This window comes from Rhagoletis pomonella, unplaced genomic scaffold (assembly GCF_013731165.1).
Source record: "Rhagoletis pomonella isolate Grant_MI unplaced genomic scaffold, Rhpom_1.0 Rhpom_scaffold_00011, whole genome shotgun sequence".
NCBI lineage: Eukaryota > Metazoa > Arthropoda > Insecta > Diptera > Tephritidae > Rhagoletis > Rhagoletis pomonella.
This window is the reverse complement of record NW_023458565.1, coordinates 18,069,071-18,095,947: the sequence shown is the minus strand read 5'-3', so window position 1 is coordinate 18,095,947 and position 26,877 is coordinate 18,069,071. Positions and strand designations below refer to the sequence as shown.

At 33.9% G+C, this 26,877-nt stretch overlaps 2 protein-coding genes across 2 annotated transcripts in view; one reads left to right on the top strand and one right to left on the bottom strand.

Moving 5' to 3' along the window:
- The window catches only part of LOC118746764, a 67,827-nt gene that overhangs the window by 2,039 nt on the left and 38,911 nt on the right, over positions 1–26,877 (top strand). The gene's annotated exons all lie outside the window — the stretch shown is intronic.
- LOC118746762 overlaps positions 11,107–26,877 on the bottom strand; it is a 71,737-nt gene continuing 55,966 nt past the window's right edge. The window contains exon 2 of the mRNA XM_036480671.1: positions 11,107–12,485. Coding sequence (XP_036336564.1) covers positions 11,316–12,467 — 1,152 coding nt within the window. The 5' untranslated portion in view covers positions 12,468–12,485 and the 3' untranslated portion in view covers positions 11,107–11,315. The remainder of the gene's footprint in view (positions 12,486–26,877) is intronic.

Below are 26,877 nucleotides of genomic sequence, written 5' to 3'. Positions count from 1 at the left end.
TTAAATAGATACATATAATGAAACGATACAAAATTTAATTTTCACTGACATTAAGTTTTTCATTTTCACTTCACAGTTTCATAGAACTACATAGAGTTGGCCCCCTGGTCACAGATTTTTTATACCCGAGCGCACTTGTGCACAAGGGTATATTAATTTTGTTCACATAACGGTTGTTTGTAACAGCCAAAACGAAACGAGATAGATATAGACAAATGTATACATAAATGATCAGGATGAAAAAAGAAATCGATTAAGCGATGTCTGTCTGTCCGTCCGTCTGTCCGTCTGTCCGTGTACACGATAACTCGAGCAAAAATTGAGATATCAACGAAATTTGGTATGTAGGTTTCCCTTAATCCAAGGTAGGTTGGTATTGAAAATGGGCGAAATCGGACTGTTACGACGCCCACTTCCCATATAACGGTAATTTCCAGAAATCCGAAAACTGCGATATTTTAGTAACTACTGAAGATAATTCACTCAAAATTGACACTTACAATAATTTTTAGACGAAAAATAAGAATATTATAAATTTTTGGAAAATGGGCGTAGCCACGCCCAGTTATGGTTACATGTGTATATCTTGGTAACCGCTGCACCAATTTCTTCCAAACTTGGCACAGTTGTTGGCCTTGGTACAGCATAAAAAATCGCCGAAACTTTTTAAAATCGGGCAATAACCACGCCCACATCTCATATAACGGTAATTCAGAGAAATACAAAATCTTCGATAAATCAGGAAAGATTAAAGCTAATTTATTCAAAATTTATGCTTGCAACAATTCTTTACCAAGAAATACGTTTATGATACAATTTTGGAAAATGGGCGTGGCACCGCCCACTTATGATCACATATATGTATCTCGCTAACCGTTCTAGCAATTTGAACCAAACTCGGTATGGTTATTGTGCTTGCCACATAAAAGCAAAACGTTGAAAATTATTGAAATCGGGCTAAATTAACGGCCGCTTCTCATATAACGGTAAATTTCAGAAATGCTTGAAACTTCAATATTTCGAAATTGAAGGACGCTAATTTACTCAAAATTGATACACCCCGGCTTACCATCTAGCGGAAGGTTTCGGAAAGGTAAAAAAACATATATTTAATACTTGCGCCGGGTATTTAATGTTCGGCTCCGCCCGAACTTAGACTTTCTTACTTGTTTTTTTTACTTTTCAGTTTTGAAATTGGTTTTTGTTGATTTCTCATTTTTTATGTATATTGCTTAATAGTTTGCTGACATACATACTACATATTCTGTTGTTTTTTTTTACGGAAAAATCTATGAAAAATTTTAAGTTTGTCAGTAACATCATTTTTGTCACCGATACAGAATTGGGCTATAAATGTAATAGCCTTATTCATAAAAAATAAAGTAGCTCTACAAAGGGTTTATAAATTGAAAAATGTATGAAAAAGTCAATTTATAAAGCTTTTTAATCCTACTTTATTTTATATGCTACCCAAAATTGTTCTTAAGATTAAAATGTTGAACTTTGATCAGAATTTGTCGAATTTTTCTAAATTTTTTATAAGATTGAAACTGATGTTTTTGGTTAAAGTTTAGACGATATTTTTAGAGAAAATAACAAACAAAAATTAGTTCGAAAAACATTGCGAATATTAAAAAAAAAAAAATCAATTGTTTGAGTCACTGTAGGTGTAGGTCCGATTCACAAGACTGAAAGCATCTTGGATCAGCAAACGTACATCAATATATTGCAAAACGTTATGTTAACTTCAAAAAAAAAATCGTCATTGGTCTTTAAATATAATTTTTAATTGCAACTACCCTTTTACTGCTCCATTTAATTTACATATTAAACCAATTTTGTATAAAATCTATATATATTTTACGCACGTCAACAAAAAGTTGCGAAGGGCAATATTATTTGAAATTTTTTACAGTCTGAAGGGAGTATATGCTGCGTGGACGCACTACTATTTCACTGCTCGTAGCGGTACTTCATTCAGTAATACAAAAAAGTCGAAATCAAAATTCAAAATACAAAATTGTGTGCAAAGTTGGCGTAAATTCAACAAATTTCTAAAAAAAAAAAAGAGAATTTTAAGACATTTTTTATTTCACAATAATTAAGTGAAAGTTCGAAGTCGTTCAAAATTAGCTTCGATTTTTTTGGTCGACAGGGGTTTCGAATTTTCTTCCCTAAAACGAATGATCGAATTTGTTTTTATATAAAAGAAAATGCGGTATACCGCCAAAAAAAAGGTATGTATGTACGTAATACTCCTATATTGCTTGTAACGAGATACACTACAAAAAGTATTGGCACGGAATTTTTCACAATATATGCCACAACTTATTTAAATTTGTTGCCGCTATTTATTATAAAAATATGCTTTCATTTCAACTTTTTAGTCGGGTTTTTTTTTAATTTTTTTTTTTTTAGTATGCAGATTTGTAGCCTAATAACTTATCTATATATATAAAATAATAGCCGTTTTCGTTGTTCGGAGTTAACTCAAAAACTACTTGATAGATTTCAGTCAAATTTTCAGAGGTTATACCTTGCATATATGGTCCTATTATGGGCTACCATAAAACTCGGTAGGTGGCGCTGGGGTCGAGTTATTTATAAAAATCGTATTTATGAACCGATTTCTTTTAAATTCAAAACATGTGCTACCTACATGATGAGAAATACGTATGCGGAAAATAAACCCATTAGCTGGCACTGGGGTCGAGTTATTTATAAAAATCGTATTTATAAACCGATTTCTTTTAAATTCAAAATGTAAGCTACCATCATAATACGTTTACCAAAAATAGACCCGCTAGGTGGCGCGGGAGTCGAGTTATTTATAAAAGTCGTATTTATGAACCGATTTCGTTCAAATTGAAGTTTAAGCTACCTGCATGATGAAAAAAGCATTTGCGAAAAACGGACCCGATAAAAGCCCTATTTATCAACCGATTTTTTTTTAATGCAAATTCGAAACGTTTATTACTTTCATGATGATTTTTTTTTTTTCATTCGAAACATATACAGTTAAAATCACTGAAATAGTAGTGCGTACTACCGAAATACATTGTGCCCTTAATTTCGCATATTACACGATATTGTTATCCATTTTATTTTCAATTATCATCTCCAGGGTATGATTTAACCTTGTGCAAATTTCAAGCCGTTTAACAGCTACGGTTTATTTTTTTAAGAAGTAGGTTCTGGTATGAACTGCATTTTAGGCGAGCAGTGAAATAGTAGCGCAGAATAAATCAAGTTACAAAATTTAATTTCAAGTGAAAATATTAAATTTTTTTGAGTAAAAAGTAAGTTTAATGACTTGGTTTTTTTTCATTAACCGGAATAAACAAAAACGTATTTTTGTAATTTTTAGTGGGACTAGGTCTGCATTGCACTCACGCAAAACGTGATATTATTAAAACCCTTATTAAAAATGGGAAACAATTAAAAAAAAGTTGAGAAATTGGGTGTTTAGCCACCATGATTCTAAATGCGTTAACGTATCAAAATAAACCTTAAAAAAGGGGTGGTAAGCAGAAACTATCAACGACTGCCATTCGACAAATTATTAAATATTCGAAGACTCGTCCTACGATGTCAGCTATGGAAATTTTGGATAACCTAAAGTTACCATGTATTGTTCATGCAGTAAGGAGACGGCACCGAGAACACAAGCTTTATGCTAGAAGTCCACGAAAGGTGCCGCTTTTGAAAAAAAAAAAAACATAGTACGCGACTAGATTATGTATGCGAAAAAATACCTGGATTGGCCTATTCGGAAGTAGAGCAGTTTTTTTTAACGGATGAGTAAAAAATTGTTTTTATACAATGGTAAAGGCTCTCGGCGGTTCGGAAGATACCCCTCAAACATGATATATCCTCTAAGGTTAACTGCAAAGATGTTGAAGCAAAGAGGATCTAGTATTATGGTATGGGGATGTCTCTCATATCATGGTGTGGGGCCAATATATTGGATATAAAAACTATCATGGACCATAATGAGTACGTAAAAATAATGAAGGATGTTATGCCTCCATTCGCCGAAGAGGAAATGCCACTCAAATGGGTACTACAACAGGATAACGACCCGAAACATACAAGTGAGCTGGCAAAATTGTGGTTTCGGGACAACAGAATTGAGGTCATGGAGTGGCCAGCTGAAAGCCGTATGGGATGTAAAACCAAAAATTAACCACGAACTATGGCTGTGGTTCTCCGCTCATGTCAGTCAATACCACAGGAAAGATGTCAACACCTCGTAGACTTTATAAGAAATCGTTGTGCACCAGTGATTAAAAACAACTTTCATGATACCAAGTACTAAATAACTATGATAAATTTTAGTATTGATATTAACAACTTAACAAATTTTTGGGACTTTTTTTATATACTACTATTTTTCTGCTCATGCACCCTGTGGGCGAGAATTCTTGCCCTTCCAATAACTGAAAACGCTCATCTGTGCTCTTTAGTTTCCTTATAAGGACTTTTATTGGCTTACATGGTTTACGGACCAATGTTGAAGTTGCAAGATCATAGAAGAATATTACGCATGCTTGGCAGAGATCCCACAGGTGGAAATAAAACTCATGACATCGAAAGGGATTAGTATTCCATATCGTATCACAGCGCTACTATTCTTGGCTTATGTGTGAGAAGGATTCTGCTCTTTATTCGTTTCAATTTAAACTAAAAATGTTTACTTTACAGACCGCTTTTACTTTTAAACGCTATTTTTGTATTGGCCAACGCAAAAGATCTTATTAGGCGCCGCGAAGCAAGCGGGCATTGGCTAGTATTATAATAAAGTGGAAGTATGCAGTAGCTAGGAGTTACCGTTGATTTTTGGCATAGAACAAAAAATAATCGAAAATACTTTTTATGGTAAAAATGCAAAACACCTTCAACAAAAAAAAAATACTCTCATAGGCGCCATAGACGGTGCGTCTGACTCGCGAGTCATTTGTGTACGTGTTGACTCGCCTTTCGACTACACACAGCTGAGTCGTTCAAAGCCACGCCTATAAAAAATCAGCGCGATTTTTGACTAACTTCAGACTTGCATTTTTTTTTTTACTAGAAATAAAAGTGCTACAAATCTGCATACTCCAAAAAACCTGTTTAAAAAGTCAAAAATTTTCATGAAAATCTATTGATTTTTATCAGATTTGCACAAAGTTTAGAAATCATATTTTTATATTTTTTGTTGTAGAATATATAGTACAATATGAGCGCAATGTTTTTTTAATTCGAAATCAAAAAAAAAAGACAACCTATGACAATTTTTGTTATTGCGGAAGTGTACTTGTGTCTTTGTAAACTACTACATAGAATAAAGTGTGATATCATAACAGGGCTGGTTCAGAGTTCGCTGTTAGGGCTCGATATGTTGACTTCCTCCGATGCCCTTCGTTCTTTTGAAATCGGAAAAATTGAAAAAGGGGAGATGTTTTTCCTAATTAAGACCAACTGGCAACCCACTAAAAGCAAAAACAAAATATATGTAATTTTTATATTTGTAGAATCGATACCACCTTTAGTCTGCTTCAATACTCCAGGGCATAGTAAATAAATAGTATGAAATTACATTAAGTCGTTCCTGTACGCAAGAATTTCTCGCACTGGGAACACTTTTGAGAAAGTGAGAGAGCAACTCTTCCCAGTCAGAAGTTACAGGATTTTGCCCGAGGGTTTTCTTCCTGCAAGTTCATGATAAATGTTACACGATAAGCACGGTTGCATTGGTAAACAAAAACCGAACGCGGTGAAAGCAAAAAACCTTACATTTGTTAAAAAACAGAAGTAAACAACGAAATATTTAAATGTGACCTGGTCTACGAAAAGGGAGCTTACGTGCGAAAACTAGTTCTCTGTGAAAAAGCTGTTAAAAGTAAGCAACTCGTTTCGTTTACTCGTTTTTACTCTTCTTTCTCTACATTTTTAGTACTCTTCTCAGCAAGATAGGATTTTCTGCTTTTCACCACGTGAAAAAGCATCTCATCTTCCATCCGAATCAACCAAAAAGTGAAAATTGATTTTTTGACACCTAAGCCCCCTTTCCGTAGACCAGGTCACAAATATCTATGTACGCAATAATTCTTAATTGTATAGGTTTTTAATAATAATTAACTGATCCCTCAGCCAAATCAGTGTTGTACCAATGACATGTAAACAAACTGACTGACGTTTTTGCATGAAAAATTTCGTTTTACGTTCTGCATTCGTTTTCCTGTTACTCTCCCTTGGTTTGATAGTTCCACAGGTTTTTGCTCGAAAAATACTGGAACGAACTACTTCGTCTTGGAAAGTCGTTTTGAATCGCTCGAATGTTAGCTGATTGATAAAAACCTTGCATTGTTAATGGGTTGTAAAAAAAAAAAACACTAGTTAATTTAAACTATTTCGTTCCCACGACAGTCGGCTCTACGTAACCGGAACGACCCAGATTTATATTTGGCCAAGGACTGTCACTCCAGCAGCACTCCCCAAAAACTCTTTGGGGAGGTTGTATGCTGCTACAACAACAACAACTCACTATGAGTACATATCTCAATTTTTTTCGATACCCTAAAAAACATCACGGCTGTTCAATTGGAATGTTTTTCAGACTAAAATTTGTGTTATTTTTTTTAAATTATGTTTCAAGCTTTAACCAAAACCATGTGAGTCAAGCAATCAAACTTAATCCAGAGTTTAGAAAATTCAACATGCCGTATCATGGCTTATGAAATTCTAGTAAAGCTAACGCAAGTTTTAAGCGTCGATAAAATAGCGTTGAGTTTTAATATATTTTTTGCTGACGTTTTTGGGTTTCTTTCTTTTCATATAATAAGTGCAATTTATAAAAATTAGCGTTGATTTTTGAAATTTTGCTTTGCAAACGGTCTTGTGCAGTTTATTACAACAAGAATTCCCTTTATAAATATTGATTTTTTAAAGTATTCACGTTTATATGGTAAAAATTGATTTTTTAAAGAACCTCACGTTTATATGGTAAGAAGAAAAAAAGGCCGTAACAAAAAAAAATATTCAAAATCAGCGTAACTGGAAGCACAAAAATTTGCCTCACTAAACGAGTTGAACGCGACATCGCAAGCATGGATACAAAAGATGTTTGACCTCGTCGCTCCGTACGTGATTTTCTTAATTCAAGTGTAAATCGATTTTTTCACGAGCGTAATTGTTACCAATTCCAAATGGACTTGCTTATTTAAAGAGAGGTTTGAATATTATTAGTTTATGTAAGCAAGAGCAATTGTAATAGTCTCCAATCGAAATGCTTTATTTTAAGTTATTCATGTAAAAAAGTGTTATGTATGCATAAGGGCTGCGTTTGAAAAAAATTTCGATTTTATTTTATCCAAATTTTTTTTTTTTTTATTACGCAATTTTATCAAATCCGGTTCTAAAATTTATCAGCCCTTCAAACACATTTTTTCAGCGCAGAATTTGTGTAGAATTTTGTGTGGCGGAAAAATTTTAAAACCTACTTGAGACGGTCCTTTAAATGCAAGCGCATTGCAAGTACGAAAAACGATTGTGAAAAATGTTTAAGACCCCCGTCAGTGAACATTCAAAAAAAAAAAAAAATACTCGCCAACGCAAAGTAAGCCCAAAAACTGTATCAATAGGTTTAAAGAACTTTGAAGAGGACTTGCTTATTACCATGACAAAAAAAAAACAAGTAATTTTGAGCAAAAAAACCGACTTCAATTCTCATATAAAAAAAAAATGATGGGATCCAAACCGGATTAGTACGGGACCACCTCTGGGACACTACCTTTCCGATGCAAAAAGAATTATCGAAATCAATTGACGTGGTCCAAAGTTATGCGGTAATCTACATAACTTAAAAAAAATAAAAAATAAAAAAATATTCCGACGAACTGATAACCTCCTACTTTTTTGGAAGTCGGTTAAAAATCAGCACCATTTTGCAACATTTCGGGCAGAAAACTGTCGCAAAAGATGAAATCTTCAGAGTTTTTTGCAAAAATTCAAAGTTCAGAATGTTCCAGAAAAATAAACAGCACAGAGACAAAACAACGTTCCGAAAAAAACATTTCTTTTAAAAATTCGATTGCTGCATCATTAGCCGACTATTCGCTTCGCTTCCAGGTTTACATTGCAAATTCGCAAGGGAATGCGGAAGAAAAGTTTAAGTGAAATAGGCGGTCAAAATTTTCTCGTAAATTCCCGGTTTGGCAAGCTATCTACAGCTGTGGAAAATGGAGCATGTGTTTTCTAACTATGGGAACAATAAACACACAAAAGATATTGTAAAGATAGTTTAAATATATAATAAAAATTATAATTAAATAATCAGTAAAATATGAGTATTATTTTTAAAATAAGTTTATGAAATTTTTCGAATTTAGTGATGGACAATTTTTTCCCAAACGCAGTCCTTATTTCTTCAACTTGATACATTTGCTGCTCTTTAGATATCTTTTGAACAATATTCGGTAACGTGGGACCTTCAGCATTGTTCACTGTATTTGAAATCAGGAATTTTAATTCACAGTATCTTCATTTATTATTCGCTTACAATCTAACCGCACTAAATAATCATCACGCATACATACGTATCTTATAGTAATGCATAACATTTTCCATTAATAACACAAACGGCAATAACGCAAAATGTTCTTTATTTCACTTTTAAATGGGAAATAATACCAAAATCTGAGTCTTGATGTATTTCCAACAAAGGTTGGAAATAAAAAAAATTTTGCTTTATTTCCCATTGCTTATTTATACTATTTGTAACAAAAACAGTTTACTGATGAGAAGGAAAAAGAACTTTGTTTATTCCCAAAATACAATTAAACAAAAAATGTGATATAATCCATATGAAGAAAGTAATATTCACAAAATATTTTTAGTTATGAAAAGTCCAACAAAATATAGGGAAAGCGTCGTCTTTAATAACTGCCCGGCAAATTGGACATAGCACTTTTGTATGGATTATATCTGGATGCTTTTTAATATGTTTTAAACGTTGCTGGATAACCTTAAACTGTTTGCTTTGAACCACTGCGCAGTAAACAGGTGAAGTAATAAAACAGCTTTCTCGCTTTCTGACATTCGGCTGCCTTAAGGTGCTGATCCAATGCAGGCTTGCTTTGCGTGCTTCGCTGCGAGAAGTGTCAAATATTTTTTGGAATATACTAAAACGTATAAACCAAGGTGTATTAAACAAGGTGGTGTTGGGGCGACAGCTGAGTTTTTCGCCGTGGAGGCCATTACGTCAAAATGATGTGTTTGTTGTAACTCATACCAATGACAGTATGGACATCAGCGTATAATTTGTTAGTGTAATTTTTTACTTATATACGGCCAACACCACCTTGTTAAATACGCCTTGGTATAAACGCTGGCCAAATGGCAGCTTTTCTTCACTTGCTTTAAGCGCCTCAAAGTTTGAAATAAGCAAAAGTTTTATTTGAAAGCGTTTTGTAGGATTTTGACAAGGAGGTATGTTCCTTTCAAAATACATAAATTCAAACAAACATTTGCTTACTTAATTTAAAAAAGTCACAGAAAATGCAGGTAATTCGAAATTAAATAAAAATGATTCATTGTTTCTATATTTATATTTAACATATCCGTTATCTTATAGTAAACTGTTGCAAAGCCCACATTTACAAATTTTACACGAGAGGAAAAAACTTTTATAGCTCTTTTCTTCAAGTAAATCGCTTTTTTAAGTTATAGTTTTTTTAGTAATTGTAGATATAGATATGTATGTATCATTATTATCATTTCTTTTAAATACAAACATTATTTCGCATTAATTTGAAAATAAATCTGAAAGTTTTTGATACATTTTTTAGAGTTTTCTAGGAAATAATTATTAACGTTAAGGGAACAGACACTGACTTTTCAACCAGACAGCTGGTTACTTTGACAGCGTTCGAAGCCACCATTCGGCCAAGCAAGTTTTCAAAGTAAATCAAAGCAAATTGAAGTCAGCAAGGCGCGCAAAGCAAGCCTGCATTGGGCCAGCGCCTTTATAGTCAAAATTTAAAGACAATTTTTCAAATAAGGCAGTGTCGAAATCTTTCTTCTCGGTCTAATTATGTACTTCACCTAGTATAGGTAATTCCGCCATGGCATGGAATAAAACAAATGTTGCCGTTCCTGTTCGCAGCATACATATGTATGTATAACACAGAGAATATTGTTTTGAGTTTTATGTTAAGTTAAAATTTCTGCATTATCATCACTTGCTTCTTCACTATATCCGAACTGTGGATTTCGTTTACGAAAACGAAGCGAACGTGTGGATACGAAATAGTGATGTAGAAATATGTAAAATTTTACCTACTCTCAGACTTCTAAATTTGAATGTATACTCGATACAAGCAGGTGGGATAAATGGCGTAATATGCAGGTAAAGTAATAAAATAGCTTTCTCGCTTTATTTTCCGACATTTGGCTGCCTTATAAATAGTCACATTTTATAGGCAAATTTTCAAATAAGGCAGTACCAACAACTTTCTTCTCACTCTAATATTACTTCACCTGGTATAATTCCACCATGGGTGAGGTGCATGCAATAACACCATACGCAATAATTCCCATTACTTCCGACATTAAAAAGCAGTTTCAGAAGTGAACTAGTGTCATTTTATTATTATTATTTTTTTTTTCTAAACGGTTACGCGGTGCGGCGCGCGAACAAATTCGTTCATTTAACTTGTTCATGTATTACTTTTGGACAAATGTAACTGGGTGACTACTTTCCTATGTGCACTGTTTTGCTTTATTACTCAATTGTTAATTTTAAAAGTTGGTCTTATGACCTATTAGATCCGATCATTGGATCATGAAGAAATTAACGGTACTCTTAAATTTGTTTTATGAGAATTGAAGTCGGTTTTGTTTTGGGCTTAAAAAATACTTGTTATACATCTACATATCGTCGTTTAAAGTACAAAACCGCGTATCGTCGTTCTGCGAATTCGCGTAACTGACATTGTTTGCCCAAACTTTGATTTTCTCACCGAAGCTCTTGGCTCAAGGCTTATCCATTCGTCCTGAAATATACTAGCCAGAAATGTGATTGCTTTATAAAAGAGAGAACGATTTTGAAATATAAGTGCTTTTACTCTCTACAAAATAATTTATGTAACCTCACATACGCGGTTTTGTACTTTAAACGACGACATATTACTAAATAGTAATTGTCTAAAAAATAATTTCCGTATACCACCTCATTTCCGATATAGGGAAAATCTGTTGATTACTCAGCTCATATTTAAAAGTATGTATCTTTTTGACAACAGTTTAAGAATGATATAATATTTTATTTTGAATTAATATTTTAGTCCACGTGAACGTGCCGCATTCACCCTCTTCGCGCCTAGCAAGAACGTATTTCCACGATATGTAGTTATATCATTTCTAAATAAGGGCCGCAACGTCGATGCGCTATTAATATTTAAGCCGTTTCGTAAGTTAGGCGCAATATATGGACGCTGACTTGTGTAGAAGCCAACTCCTTGCTGCTGTGCTGGTTGCGTTTGCTGATTTCCCGAATTCGGTTGAAGTGGTGGCAAAATGGAGTTGACTGAAAAATTTGGTCGCGCAAAAGTAGAGGTGAAACTTTGCGTATTATTCTGTAGCGATTGTGATCCTGGCAATTGATTTTTCTTAGTTATAGAAGGTGCAATGTATGGTATTTCTGGTGAGTCTTCTTCCACTGGTATATCATATTTACGTCCCGAGGATGGATTCGTAATACTAACAACTCTTTTGCCACCTTTGGGACAAGGTTTGGGATAATCATAGCCCTTGGGAACCTCTTTTACTATATATTTCTCAAAAAATAGATCTTTAGTTTCTTCTGAGGAAGTGTAATTTGAATTATCTAATAGCTCTAGTGTTCGCGCTTTATCCATGCCCAGCGACTGCGATCGAGCGCTTGTTTGATTCTTCCTCAACGCTGGCACTAATTCAGCATCGCCTTTTATCTTTTGTACGGGTTGTGTAGTGGTCTCAATTTCCGAGGACTCTTCAACGGGCTTTACCGGCTCTTTTTTGCCCTCATCTTTGGGCTTTGGCTTGTTGGCCACTTCTTTTTTATTTTGTTCATCATTTTTAGTTTTCTTTTTCACAAAATCAAATAGATCATCTATATCTGGTACGTCGGGTATACCGCCGTAGGTATCAAAATTATCTCGAAACGCATTAGCCCATTCTTCATTTTTATGCAACTCAGGATTAATTGCTAATTTGCCACTACTTTTCCCACTGTGATTTTTAATTACGGTAATTGTTTTAACACGCGTTCCCTCCTTGGAATCTATATTCGTCGCTGCATAGCTAAGGCTTGTGTCTCGTTTAGTCTGGCCTGTTGACTTTGGATCAGCCATCTTTGCACCAAATCTGTCTGATATTTCGCCATTGGAACTACGATTACGTATTCCAGTTAGTGTTGATGCGTCGACAAGTGTGAGTACGATCATAATTATGGATAAATATATCTGAAACGAAAAAGGGAAAATGGTAATTAAAACGTTTGAGCGAATACAGGAAATATGACACGGTAAGTTTAATTAAAGTACTGGTATAATGCAGTAGCTACTAGTTCGGTAGTAATACCCTTTACTAGGACTATTGAAACCATAAAAAGATGTTCTGAAAACAAATTCATTGGAATATATATTTACCGCGTAGCGGCCCAATTAAGATTTAGTTAAGTTGAAAACTAGCTTACCTTAACCATCGCATAAGAAACATAATTCTCGCGAAAAAGGCATTATTTTATGGGAAATAAAATATTTCTCAGATGTAAGAAAATAATGTATGTAAATATTTCCAAAATTAGATACTTAGTGGATGTGGATGTAATTTTAGCAAGAAATTAGTTGCGGTCCAGAAGCTTCACGATTTGCAGGTTTTTACAGGAAGCCGTTCCAGGTGACCACCTTCCATAAGGTTTATTAATGGAGAAAACAGCCATTCCTGCAAATCGTGAATATCGTGAATATCGTGAAGCATTTGGAACGCAACTATTATAGGAGGTTGGAAGAATTGTATTTGGGCATTCGTTGCTGTTGAACTATCTAGACACTTCTATGGATCAAAGACGTGGGATGTCCTGTCGTTAAATGTAAACAAAAATTTACACATTCTTCTCATCATTTTCCTCTGCTGCCCAGTGGTGGCCACCATAGCATACACACTCATGCCTACTACGTTATGCGATGGATGCCATCCGCACGGATCTAGTCCGATTTGTAATGTCATAATAAGGGAGTGTGAAGGATTCGTTTCGAGCGAATGTCATTCTTCGTACCAGAATAGGCATGTATTCTACGAATGTCATTCGCACGAATCTAATCCTCCACGCTTGCTTGTTATAACAGCGCAATTCGGATAAGATCCGTGCGGATGGCATCCGCCGGTTACCGTAGTAGGCATGATTATTAGACGGAAGCGGTCTGTTTTGGTTGTTGTAACAGCATACAAATTTCCCAAAGATTTTTTGGGGAGTCATGCTGAAGCGGCAGTCCTTGGCCAGATAGAAATTTGGGCGTTGCCAGTTACTTAGACCCGACTTTCGCGTGAACGACGCTGCTATATTTATTCGGGGCTACCACGCAATCCAAAGAATATGCATGCCACCTCCGTATCTATTCGAATTCAGTAATACCATTTTCGTAGATTTCACGAAAAATCGGAACACAATAGATTCAGTAATATTCCCCGATTAAAACAGACGTCCAAAGCATTCGGTGCTTATACTACATCGGATATGAGGAGGTGCGCGAGCCTGCAATGCATACTGCTCTCTTAGACGGACAAGGCTAAACGGAGACTTTCCAAATTGCTGCAGATAGTCGGTGAAAGACAGCGCGACACTTGGAATGCGAAAATATTATGATCTAAAGCCATTGGCCCTGACGGACTAAGCATGCCAATGTAAAGACACATGGGAACATCGGAATTTAAAGAGGCAAGTCATGCCTAAAATTCCAAAAATAGTAGGTGTGGTGGTACCGCTTTTGAAAGCAGCCAACCAAGTGGAATCGATAACGCCTTTCCCCAGTTGTAAATACAGTTTTGGGCGTTTTACTTCCATCCCGTATCCGGCAATAGATCAGCGTGGATTCCGAGTATTGTTTACCACCACACAGTACTAAACGCCATATGCATGAGGGGTCAAAGTCCTCAATAATAAACAGTTTCTCTTCAGCGTTGGGATGGTTGCCGCGGTGGCATCGAAAGCATTGCCTCCAGAATTGGTATAAGGTACAGCCTGTAGCCATAAGCTGTCAACGTTCTCTAACTGTGTAGACGACTCCTACACTGGCGCAACGTATTTCAACGCCATTCTGGGGATCGGTTTGGCAAGTCGCGAAGAAGATTTCTTTATTCGCGCCCCAAGTTCTAGCGTCGGGTGGCTGGAGGACCTTATTTCCCAAGGTGCGACGCTGTGCGCGGATATAAGGCGAGAACTGCACACCCAGTTTTTCAGGCATTGTGGTTTTCGGCGTTCTCGGCAACATACATACATAGAAATACATACACCCGTATTGCGAGAGTCGACTAGTAAGAGATAAACGACTATTATTCGATTATCGCCTTTCCATGGCATTGTGAATGTCGACGTCCCGTTCAATAAGCGACTGTGAACAGTTTTTAGTCGTTAAAAGGGTGTGCGACTAAAAAAAAAACTCACTTATTGAACGAGAAAACGACATAGAAAATACGATGAACAATCAATAATCGAATAGTAGTCGTATTATCTACTACTATATTGTGATATTATGTCTGAATATAGCACTGAAAACCTTAATGACGCTAAACGCATTTGGAGTAGAACCCCAGACCAAGTGCCGAAAGTCAGAACACGTGAAAATCGTATTGTGGAGTTTTACTCTGATAGCATAGACAGACGGCAACGTTAATACAGATTAACAGCTCAGTTGATGCGATCAAAATTGTACGCTGACAGACGGCTGTAATGCGGAAATTCACTTAACTTTTTTAATATTATGGCAGCTGTAGACTTTTTTATAAAATTGAACTCAAAAATTTGAAATTAATTATTAATAAAATATGTAATATAAAATAGAATAGTTTTTAATATTTACAATGTTTTTCAAGCTATAATTTTTTTAAGATTTTTTTATAAAAATATGGTTCATGCTTTAACAAAAACTACATAAATCGCGCTTTCTCACTTTATACAGAACTTAAAAAATTCCAAAAAATATTATCTAACTTTCGAGCTTTTTAACCAGAATTTTTAGAAATTTTTTGGGTATGCGGTTAACAAACTTATAAAATTCTATTATAATGAGTTGAGCGGCTATAAAATCGCATTGATTTTAATAATTTCTCTTTGCTGACGGCTTTTGCGTTTTTTTTTTTTTTGTATAAATAGCAAAATTTAGTAAAACTGGCGTTGGCTTTTTTTATTTTTTTCGCAAACGGTCATGCGCATATTCTTCCACAAGAAATTCATGTTTATATATCAAAAAAAAAGAAAAAACGACGTCAACAAAAAAAGAAAATATTAAAAATCAATGCGATTTTTTAGCCACTCAAAACTTGCACTTAGTTAACTAGAATTTTTTAAGCTTGTTAACTGCAGACCCAAAATATTTCTAAAAATTCTGGTTAAAAAACTCGAAATTTAGATGAAAATTTGTGGAATTTTTCTAAGTTCTGCACAAAATTTGAAAGTGTGATTTATATAAACGACTGGCGTGCTTTGTTGAACTCGGCCAAAATCACTTAGGCGGTTACAGCGCCAAATAAGAAGAAGATTTATATAATTTTTGTTAAAGCATGAACCATATTTTTATAAAAAATATCAAAAAATAATTTAGCTTGAAAAACATAGTATCTAAATATTGAAAACGTAACACCATTCATCCATTTTTGACCGCCACTGTACATACGTTTGTAATCGACGCTTTGCTCGATGCTCTTTGTTCGCCGCTCCACTATGTTTTTAGCCTTAGGCTAAGCGCATTATAAAAATTCATTCGAGGTTTTTTTTCTTGTTAAATATGCAAAAAGAAATAAATGACCGCCACATAAATTCGCATATAATTTTTATTAAAACTAAACCCAATTTTATTATTCTGGTTATGAAGTGGAGGTAATGGATATGGAACTGAAGGTAATATTCACTTTTGTTATTCATTTTGTAATTCTAAAAATATGTCTGTAACACATTCGATTAATTGAAACCCTTCAAATAATAACTTAAACCTTAAAAATATATCTATACCGTTGGATTTATCGAAAACTTTAAAAACTACTAGAAGCTATTGATATTTCTGTCGAAAACCTTCCAGACACTAGAGGAAATTTCTCTAATTTTTCCGGACGATTATTCGTTATTGGCGTGTGGCAACGGAATTAGCGACTTCTGATCGAAGGTAAATAGTTACATCACCGCCCTTTTATCGCTTCTTGATCTCTACCGTTAGTTGAACTGGACGACAAGGACTACACTGGCCTTCGCATTCTATGCAGGGCTAAGTAAGTCGCTACAATAACAACAAGCTATAGCTTATTTCGAGTATTTTTCTGCTGTTGGTATTCAATGCAAACAGTATGTGGCAAAAAATATCGGATAATAATTTTCGATAATACCTACCAACTATAAGTGAACACCCCTTAAAAAAAAAATTTTTTTGTTTTACTTTATTTAGTGCTCTGAATATTACCAATAACACTGTAAATAACATCCATTTACTAAAAAAAATTATAAGAAATGTCGGATGAGTATCTTTAAAAAAGTTCCCATGAATGTTTTAAGTAAGTATGAATATTTGATGTATTTGGCATTTTTCTTAATTAAGTAGAAATAAAAGGAAATTTTGTTTCGCAAAAAAGGACTTTGGAAGCGTTTTGAAAATTATCTAAATAAAAAAATTAGTTCTCGGATGAAACGCAACGCTCGGATAAAACTCTGGATGCAAGACTCGGAAGATGGCAGTCACTCAACGGCCTAAACTAATAAAGCAAAATCACTTTGGTAACTGATTACCTATCTCTAAAGAATGTTATGATTACTCCATTTGGATTAAGGAATGTATGTTGCGCATAGGTACATCCATATTATGATTCGTATTTCTTGGAAACCATGAATATCGTAATAAAATTTTCATATTGATTAATAGAAGGAAATTGTTGACTTAATTTTGCGATGGGGATTTTTTAAGTTGGTAGAGATTCTTAAACGATTTTGTATGTGTATGTGAGATTGCTTACAACCGGATAACACGGCCATGAGGGATTTGCCGAGAAATGCAACTCGAAAAGGTAAATAACGATTGATCTATAAATAACCGAATTTTAACTTGGGACACTCAAGATACCGAGTAAAAACGTCCATGCCCAACAAATATTTGGGTTTGAGCTCCACTTGAGGTTAAGTTGAGAAGTAAGGTATTTCGCAAATCTCCAACGTTGTTTCTCAACAGCACCTCAAGTGGAGGATCATAGCGTTCTCCAGAAACAATTTTTCTTTGTATGAAAATAGGACTGTTTCTCAAGTTGAGAAACTGCTTGTTCTCAACTTAAACTCCAATGTGATTCTCCAATTGGTCTCAAACATATCATTGAAATACTGAAATTGAAATAGTAAAATAAATTATACTTTTTTGATTGAAACGACTTACATATGTAGATGAATTTAAATATAATTTTTTTTTAGTTTATTACTCCTTTTGTATTATGTAGTTAATCAATATCGTATTACAATAATTCACTTCATAGTCTACACTCCGACAGTAATTCTGCCATTTGATTCACTTCGTGTTTTATTTTTTTTGTTTTTTTTTTTTAAGATTACTTTAGGATACTTTGAAGATTATTTACTTTTTGTTGGTAATTTTCCTCTTTATATAGCTTTAGTTTTTCACTTGATAATTACAAATTCGTTTCTCTATCACTTTTTACGTATCCGCGCGTCGGTTAGAGATGAGTTGGAGAATATGGTGTTGGATATCAACTTGAGAACTATGAATTTCTCCAAGTTTGGAGAAATATTTTTTTGGTGTTTGTTGGGTGTTCAGCAACCGCACAATATTATTGCTATACAACCTGTTTTTTTTTGTACGTTATTCCAGATTTAGGTATCCAGATATAGTTCAGCGATGTCCAAAATTTTCATTTGGAAGTGCGCGCTCTACTGCCGTTGGAAAGGCATTAGTTAAAATATTAATACACTCTAAAAATTCGAAAACATATGGATATCGTTTTTTAACCGACTTCAAAAAAAGGAGGAGGTTTTCAATTCGTGAGAATATTTTGTGACGTAGAATACGTCTTACGTTTCGATATGGAGGCTATGCTGAAATGTTGTAGTTGTAAGTTTTAGAGCTTCACGAAAACGCTTATTGCACGAGAACTAATAAAGTGATTTCAAAGAAAAGTGTGGCGTTTCAAGGATAAAATTTCACACCTATCGACAGATTTATGTTTGTAAATAACCAATTCGGTTTCTGTCGTAAAAATAACGGTAAATATTGCCCTATTTTAGGGTCTATTTTGAGCCTTTAAAGTGCTCCAGCAGCTTATGATTTGCAGATATAACTTTCATTTTCGGGATATAGATTCTTTGGAGCGATAGAAATATTGTCGTGTACAGAGTTTCCACATAAAAATCAAAATTTTGCAAAATTTTTTTATTACCAAAATGCTCGAAAACCGCTCGAATGATTTTGATTTTTGTTTTCTTTAATTAAAAATTCAAGAGTTTTCCTTTCGTTTGGTATATGGGAAGTATTGGTTGTTCTAAGTATGTTTATTTAATTCAAACATATGGGCATAAATGAGGGAAGGAGACAAAAAGTATGTATGTGTGCGTTAATACATATTTCGGCTTTTGGTAAACAGATGGCGCAATATTTATAACCTAATCGCGCGTATGTACATATGTAAATACATACATTCGTACATATGTTGATTGCAGTTAATGTGGATCTGTTTCTATTTTTTAGTAATCTATGTACATATTATACTATACGTACATACATACATATAGGTATGAACATATGTATGCATAATATGCGAAAACTTTTTGAAGTGAAACAACACTTAGAAAAAGACCAATCCAAGAATAAAGTAAAGATGAGTACATAGATATAGAAAAGGATACAAGACAAAGGTAAAAATAAAAACAAAAACAAAGTTGCGTACAGATAAAGGCAAACATGAAGACCAAGGTAAATTTACACAAAAAAGTTAAAAAAAAAGAAGAATATGATAAACATAAAAATAAAAACAAAGATAAATATAAAGAAAAAGATGAGGATGAGGATGAGGATACTGATAAAATTTTAGATGAAGATAGAGGAAGAAAGATTAAAATAAAGGTAGTTTTAGAAAAAAGATACAAATAGAGGCACAGAGGCTCAATCTGGGAACTATTTCGGGATTTTAGAAATTTTCGGGCTTTTTATCGATATTTATATTGATTTTGTTATCGATATTTTTATAAGTTTTGTTATCGATATTTTTATCGGTTTTGTTATCGATATTTTTATTGATTGTGTTAACGATTTTGCTATCGATATATTTATCCAATTTGTTGTAATTTTTTATCGAATTTGTCAATATTTTTATCGGTTTTGTAACCGATATTTTTATCGCTTTTGTTATCGATTTTTGATAGATTTTGTTATCGATTTTGCTATCGATATTGTCGATTTCATATCGATATTTTCATCTATTGTTTCATCGATGTTTTTATCGATATTATCGCTTTTGTTATCGATATTTTTTCTAAGTTTGTGCTTTCATTTTTGACTTGGATATGCTCTTAACCATACCACATATTCTACGTTCAAATTTGGCGGCTGTATCTCCGATACAGTCCTACGCGTTTCAACGAATGTTTATTGTTTGGCACTATAATGAAAAACAGACTCCCTGAGAAGTGTAAAGGGAATATTTTTTTTATGTACGTTACCGCATAACTGTGGACCACGTCAACCGATTTCGATAATTCTTTTTCTATCGGAAAGGTGTTACCTCAAGGGTGGTCACTTGGTTTACATCCGATCATTTGGTCATGAAATTAACGGTACTATTAAAAATTACTTGTTTTAATAAAAAGAAAAGCAATATTTTTAGAAAAGAAAAAAAAGGAGTAAAATGTGATTTTAATATACTATTTCCACCAAAGGCTTAACTACAGTTAAGAGCTCACGTAAGTTCCAAGAATATTAACGTGGAATGATCGGCGAGGTGTATTTTTTTTTAATTTAATTTTTGCTTTTTTCCTTTCGTTTGCTTGCACTTAATAGGAGGAATTACACCCTTCGAGTTGTAATCTCCTTTTCCCCAATAGGCATGAACTGCAGTTAAGGCTTGGTGGAAATCAACTATAAGATAATAAACACAGGCTGCTTTCCAAAACGTCAAAATACAAAGCATGAGTCTCTTTTATTTCTAAACCTTGGTAGCTTGTAATGCCAAATGTGCGCAACCACAGTTAGATGCTAGTTTTCGCCTAGGTTGCGCAAGTTTGATTTTTTCTTCTAGTGCGGTTCGGTAATAAAAGATACTGATGCTTTGTATTTTGCCGTTTTGGAATGCACCCACACTTTTGTTAGGTATCCAGCTCCACCCAGCGGGTCTACTTAAAAGCAAAGAGATACATGTCTGCAAAGTTTCACAGGATGTTTTTTTTTTAGTTTTACTAATATCCAACCTTTTTTAATCTTTTGGTTTTATTTTAACTTGTTTAAGTTTTTATATTTTTATGTGATTTTTTCTATAGAAATTTTAATTTTTAATTAAAAACACTTTCAGTTCGTGCAAGTGCTCTGAACTAACTTGTCGATATCTGTTTAAATTTTCGCGATTATTTAAAGAGCCGCTGTGGTGTAGTGGTTAACAGTGCGTGCTACCACTCTGCAGGGCCTTCGTTCACGCCCGATTCAACCCAACATCAAAAAATTAAAAACAGAAAAAGGTTTTTTTCTAATAGCGGTAGGCAATGGCAAACCTCCGGGTGTATTTCTGCCATGAAAAACCGGGCTCGAATCGTTACACCCGTTCACGGATCGAAAACCATACGAAAGAAAATTACGTGATACGTCAGTCGTATAAACTGAATGGGATAAAGGGTGCGTTCGTTTAAAATCTCCAGTAAAAAAAACATTCAACTGACAAATTCCGGCGAAATGTCATGTGTTCTCTCACAAGAGAAAAATATCCAAAATAGTACGCGAACAGAAAATTTGCAGAAACTTGCAAGTTAGACGAACAGCTGATATAATTTTTATTTACATTCAAAAGTGTAAAATTTAAAACGTACGAAAAGTCACCACAAAGTGTTATACTGACACAGTTTATTGATTAAACAAATAACTTCTTTTTTCTTACAAGTTTAATTAGCCGCATTTTGTAATTTTTAACTTCCAAACCATCAAATTCAATTTTGTGATTTGCGTAAATGGCAACCAGCTGTTTTTGATCAGCTGTTTTCCTGTTGGCAAAAATTTTTCCAGCAGAAACCAGCAGCTTCCCCTCAAAATGAAATGTCTCTTTGCTCTCTCAATTTCCCCGTACGCGAACGCGTACGTTCACGTAGATGATAGTCCGCAAAATATGTTTTTACGTGACGAGTAATACGATATCGTATGTGACGATTCGAGCACAGCTTCTCATAAAATTACAATCGCCGTTCAGAGTCGGCGTAAAACTGTAGGTCTCTCCCCTTTGTGTGACAACATCAAGGTGCACGCCACAAAGCGGAGGAGAAGCTCGGCCAAACACTAACATATGTCTAATAAAAATTTTTGGCAATCAACGCTACTCGCAGCTAATGAAACAACACAACAAAAGTGACACAACTCAAAATTACACGTTCGCCAGAAAATGCGAAAAACTATTTCTTAGCACATGCTAATCATATGGGCTTTACCTTAGGTTTTTTTTAACAAATTATAACAAAAATTTACTCCAGCTTTTTCTAAAAGGTAAATAAAGACTCTGAATACAGTTTTAGTGCATAATTTCAAAATTGCTAAATTTTGAGTTGTGTCACTTTTGAAAATTGTGTGAGTTACACTATAACGTCTTTTAATAGGTAAAAAAAGAACTGGCACAGCAAAAGGTTTCACAACCCCGAATGGAGCCAAGAATATTGGAGCGCTTTTTAAGAAAAATTAAAGTATATCGAGAAGAAAAGTACCGGGAAAAGTACAATGCACTCAGGCTTTCGATGGAAAAGTTAAAAAGGAGAAAGGGCTCATTATGGTCGATAAGGCATGCATATGTAATTGGCGACTTTTCGCAGCTTCCCGATGGCTATTTTTATGACGCAAACCGTAAAGACAATGTCCAAAAGGAGTACAAAACTTAAGTTCTGAACATATTGAAAACGACGAGCTACCGACCACAGCTTCCAATTTGTCATCTTTATTATCTAAGCGCTTTGTCGATGGCGACATGATTTCTTTGAACGCGGCAGCGACATCATGAATTTGTATGAGTTTGACATAAAAGAAGAGGAAGAACCTTATCTGTCGCCTGAAAAATAGAAATAGATTTAATCTGGCCACAACCACAGCCGTCGCGTAGCCCGGTCGTCGCCAAAATAATTATCTGCATAAGAGTACGTGTTAAAATAATTTGACAGCTATGGTTTGTAGCTCGTCGTTTTCATTGTGTTCGGGCTATTAAAAAAGACAAAGTTTCCTACGAAATTTTTTGTATGGCAGGCAATATCTGGGCCTATTGAACGGTATTGGTCTCTGGTAGAAAGAGTTTTGAGGGGCACAGAACAGGTGCTAAAACAACTAAAAATTAAAAAAAAAAGTGATTTTTTCCCCAAAAAAAAAAAACAAAACAAATATGAATAGTCCATAAAAGCCTAATTTGAGGAAAAAGTGAAATTGTTTATAAAAAACCACGAATGACCAATTTATTTACAATAAATGTAAACATGAATTGGATTTCTATTAATAAAATGTATTTTTCTTTTTAAGTCATCCAGTGCTTTTTAAGTAGTTGGTATTCCCCGTTGCGAATGTCATGCATTAGTCACTTAAGTGTCTTGTAAGGCCATGTTACGTCTTAAATGACTTTGGGCTCCATTTATATGGAAGTCGTTCATGACTTTGGTAATTTGGTCGTTCATGCCTCTATATGACTTTGTAATGCAGTGATCATTGATGATATTCAAGCGACAGTCTCCTGCTGGGCTTTTTATAAGTGACCGCTGCAAGACATGGTCTGTTATAAGCATTGTTGCCGCGAATCATTTTTAGCGGTAGCCAAATTCCGTTAAAAAAAGGGCTAAAAAAGAGCTAAAAAAAGTCGTTGTGGCTAAAAATGGTAGCTAAATTTTCTACTTACATATACAAATATATAAGTATACACGCAAACATTTTCGATAACTAATGGTATGGTATAATAGGTAAACAATGAATTCTGGAAAAAAAAAGCTAATATTTTATCCAACCTAAAACCTTTTTGTATAAAAGGGGAAACATACGACACCAGCTTGCTGGCTCCATCAAGTGATTGTACCATCAGGCTCGAAGCATATAACTTACCAGCATGCTGGTACAATATTTATTTCTTTACAAATGAGGTCGAGGAAAGATGAAATGATTATACCCGAAATTTCGTAATTTTTCTATCATTTTGTTAAACATTGTTTTTTTTTGAAATTCACAACTGCAATATCGTGAACTTAATCTTCCACAAACACGGGTTTGGCCCATATAAGGCAAGAAATTTCCGCCAAAATACTTTTTACTTAGAAAATTTAGCTAATTTCACCACCCACGACACCAGCATGCTGGTACAACTATACAATTTTCAAATAGTTTTGCACCAGCAGCTGGTACAATCACACCACAAGAACATACACGGTCAATCGACTTGATGGGCCATTTAACAAATAAAGAATATTGACAGCCGTAAACTTATCTATTTTAAACTATAGTAGTATAAAAACGTAAGGAACATACAATACATATATGTATATATATGTCTTTCTTAGTTTAAAAATTCATCTCTTACATAGATGAAAAAAATATGAGATCAAATTAAGCATATACAACTTTTTCATGCCAAGTATGAATAAATTCTCCAAAGGGCTAAAAAAAGGGCTAGGGGCAATTTTAAATTTATGTGGCCAAAAAAAGTATGTGGTAGCTAAATCTAGCCACCAAAGGGCTAAAACGGCAACACTGGTTATAAGGCTTTTATAGGAGTACACCTGCATGACATTGTCACTGAATCCTCATTAGTAACGATGTCACCGGTGACCATTTTCGCTCCTGGGTTGTTTTGTGCACTAATTTCATTGTGCGCAAACCGTATGTATATGTATTTGTGTTTTTTTTTTAATAGTGTTGAATTGAGACTACTTGAGTAATTACGAAGAAGGTAACTCCAATTGATAAAATGATAAATTTTGTCTTTTTTTTTGGAACTAATGAAAATTTATCCTTACCCGAATTTCGAGTGTACGTATTATTGACAAAGGTTTGCAATTTTGCATAAATTTCCAAAGTAACGATATAACGAACCTTTACAGGTTCATAGACTTTATGGAGTAGATGCTTTGAATCCAAGTGTTATTACAATGGGCCCCTGACTGGGCCTAAGTTTGCAGGCGACATTTAAGCCTGGCAGCCACCTCAACCTAACCTAACCTAAGTTTAACTGGATGAGCGTGTGGTAGATGCTCAGATTGCTGTTGCAAGTGTATTCATTGTACCGTTAGTAAAAAAACAAATCGCGCTCATGTTTAGATGTAAGCTTAAATTTTTTAGATTTTTTCGAAAACTGTCATAGCTTTTTGGCGGTTTGTTGTGGGATCATCCAGGATTTAAATTTGTTTGATAACTTATATAAATAGGTGTGTGCTGCTTCTATTTTTCTAAACTAATTTTTCATGTGATATTAATGTTTAACACTTTTTAAATTTTTTATTTGTGGCAACTATGCCAAAATATCTTTTGATTCAAAGGTGTGCAAAATATTTTTTTCTGATAACAATATTGTCAACTATTTCATTAAAATATTTTCGTTTTTAAACGAGTGGCAACCTGTAATATATGTTTTTTTTCTATTTAAAATTTCTTACACATTTTTTATGTAGTGGCCCGAAAACTTGCGCCGGGTACCCGGTCATTACCAGTCTACTCCGATAATAAAATACTCGAGGACCCGCACAATGGTAATCTTTACCAGGGTAACGAGGTAGTTTACGTGTAAATACATAGGTATTTTATTACCCGGATACCCGATTTATTACTACCCGGGTAGGCTGGTAACGACCGCGTATTCAGGCAATCTGACCGGGTAGTAAAATATTCGATTACCCGTAAAGTACACGGGTACCCGGTAAAGACTTGTTATCTGATAAAGATTACTCGCTATTTTACTACCCGGTTATGAAATATTTCCTTAGCAAAAGTTTAATGATTTTTTGACAGTTTTAATTTACTGCCATTAGGGTAGAACGTTAGGATGGTAGGAATTGGAATCTGGTAGGTAAGTACTAGAACGCGGTACTTGAGGTCAATGAACTTTGTAAAAAAAAAACAAATCTTCTCGAGACAACGATATATCATACCTTAAGATTCGACTGTAAATGCCGAAGGCATAGCGAAAAATTTAAGAAGGCAACCCTTAAGTTTTTTCAGAAAATATAAATTGCATATACTCGGGGGTATACGACGAGCTTTTTTTTTGCTGATGTGGTCCAATGTACACTTGTGATCAGCTAATTAAGCCAACAACATTTTGATCAATTTTGGCTATTTTTCTCTTGTTTCTTTAATATTTATTATTTTCCCATTAAAGTCTAGCTCATTATATAACAAACACCACATAAATCCAGATTTAAAAATTTTTGCAAAAATTATGAAAAATCTGCAAATTATCGGCTAAATTTTCAACTTTTTATTAAGATTTTTTTTTTTGAGTATGCAGTTTAATAGGCGATTAAATTCTAGAGTAATAATGTGCAAGTCTTAAGGTGCTGAAAAATTCAGTTTGATTTTTAATAATTTTTTTTTTTGGACTTCATGACGCATTTTTTTCCATACAAAAAAAATTTCGAATTTATTTTGTATGGAAAAAATTTTTAATACAGTCAAAAAAAAAAATTATTAAAAATCAACGCGATTTTTGGCAACTTAAGACTTGCACATTATTACTCTAGAATTTAATGGGTTATTAAATTGCATACTCAAAAAAATTCTTAAAAGTCTGAATAAAAAGTTGAAAATTTAGCTGAAACTTAGCAGATTTTTCATAATTTTTGCATAAAGTTTTAAATCTGGACTTATATGGTGTTTGTTATATAATGAGCTAGACTTTTATGGAAAAATAATAAACATTAAATAAATGAAAGAAAAATAGCCAAAATTTATCAAAATGTTGCTGGCTTAATTACCTGATCATAAGTGTACATACCCACATACACACATTTGTATATTGAATATTGTGTTCATATAAAGTATAATTAACACTTTGATTTGGATTCTATGAATTTCTCTATACATATTAACACAAATTTGTTTTTAATAATCCTTTTAAAATTTTTTTGGAACTTTTCATTGTCTTTTCAGTGTTGCACTTAATGTTTTTAATTTTTTGCATTGATCATTCTGTATAATATATTTATGCATGTTTATTTTTCGTTTCATGTGATATGATTTCTTTTCTTTTTATATATGTATACAAATTTTTTTAAGTTGAACTCACAGTGGAAAAGTTCATTTTCACTAAGCCGAGCGTTATCCTTTTATTTTCCAGTTACAGTTTTTTTTTTTACCAAATCCCAACTAATACTTTACGCAATTAAATAGCATATAAACGCGAATAACATTTGGCAACGGCTTTTATAGATAACTGTAAGAAAGGAAAATG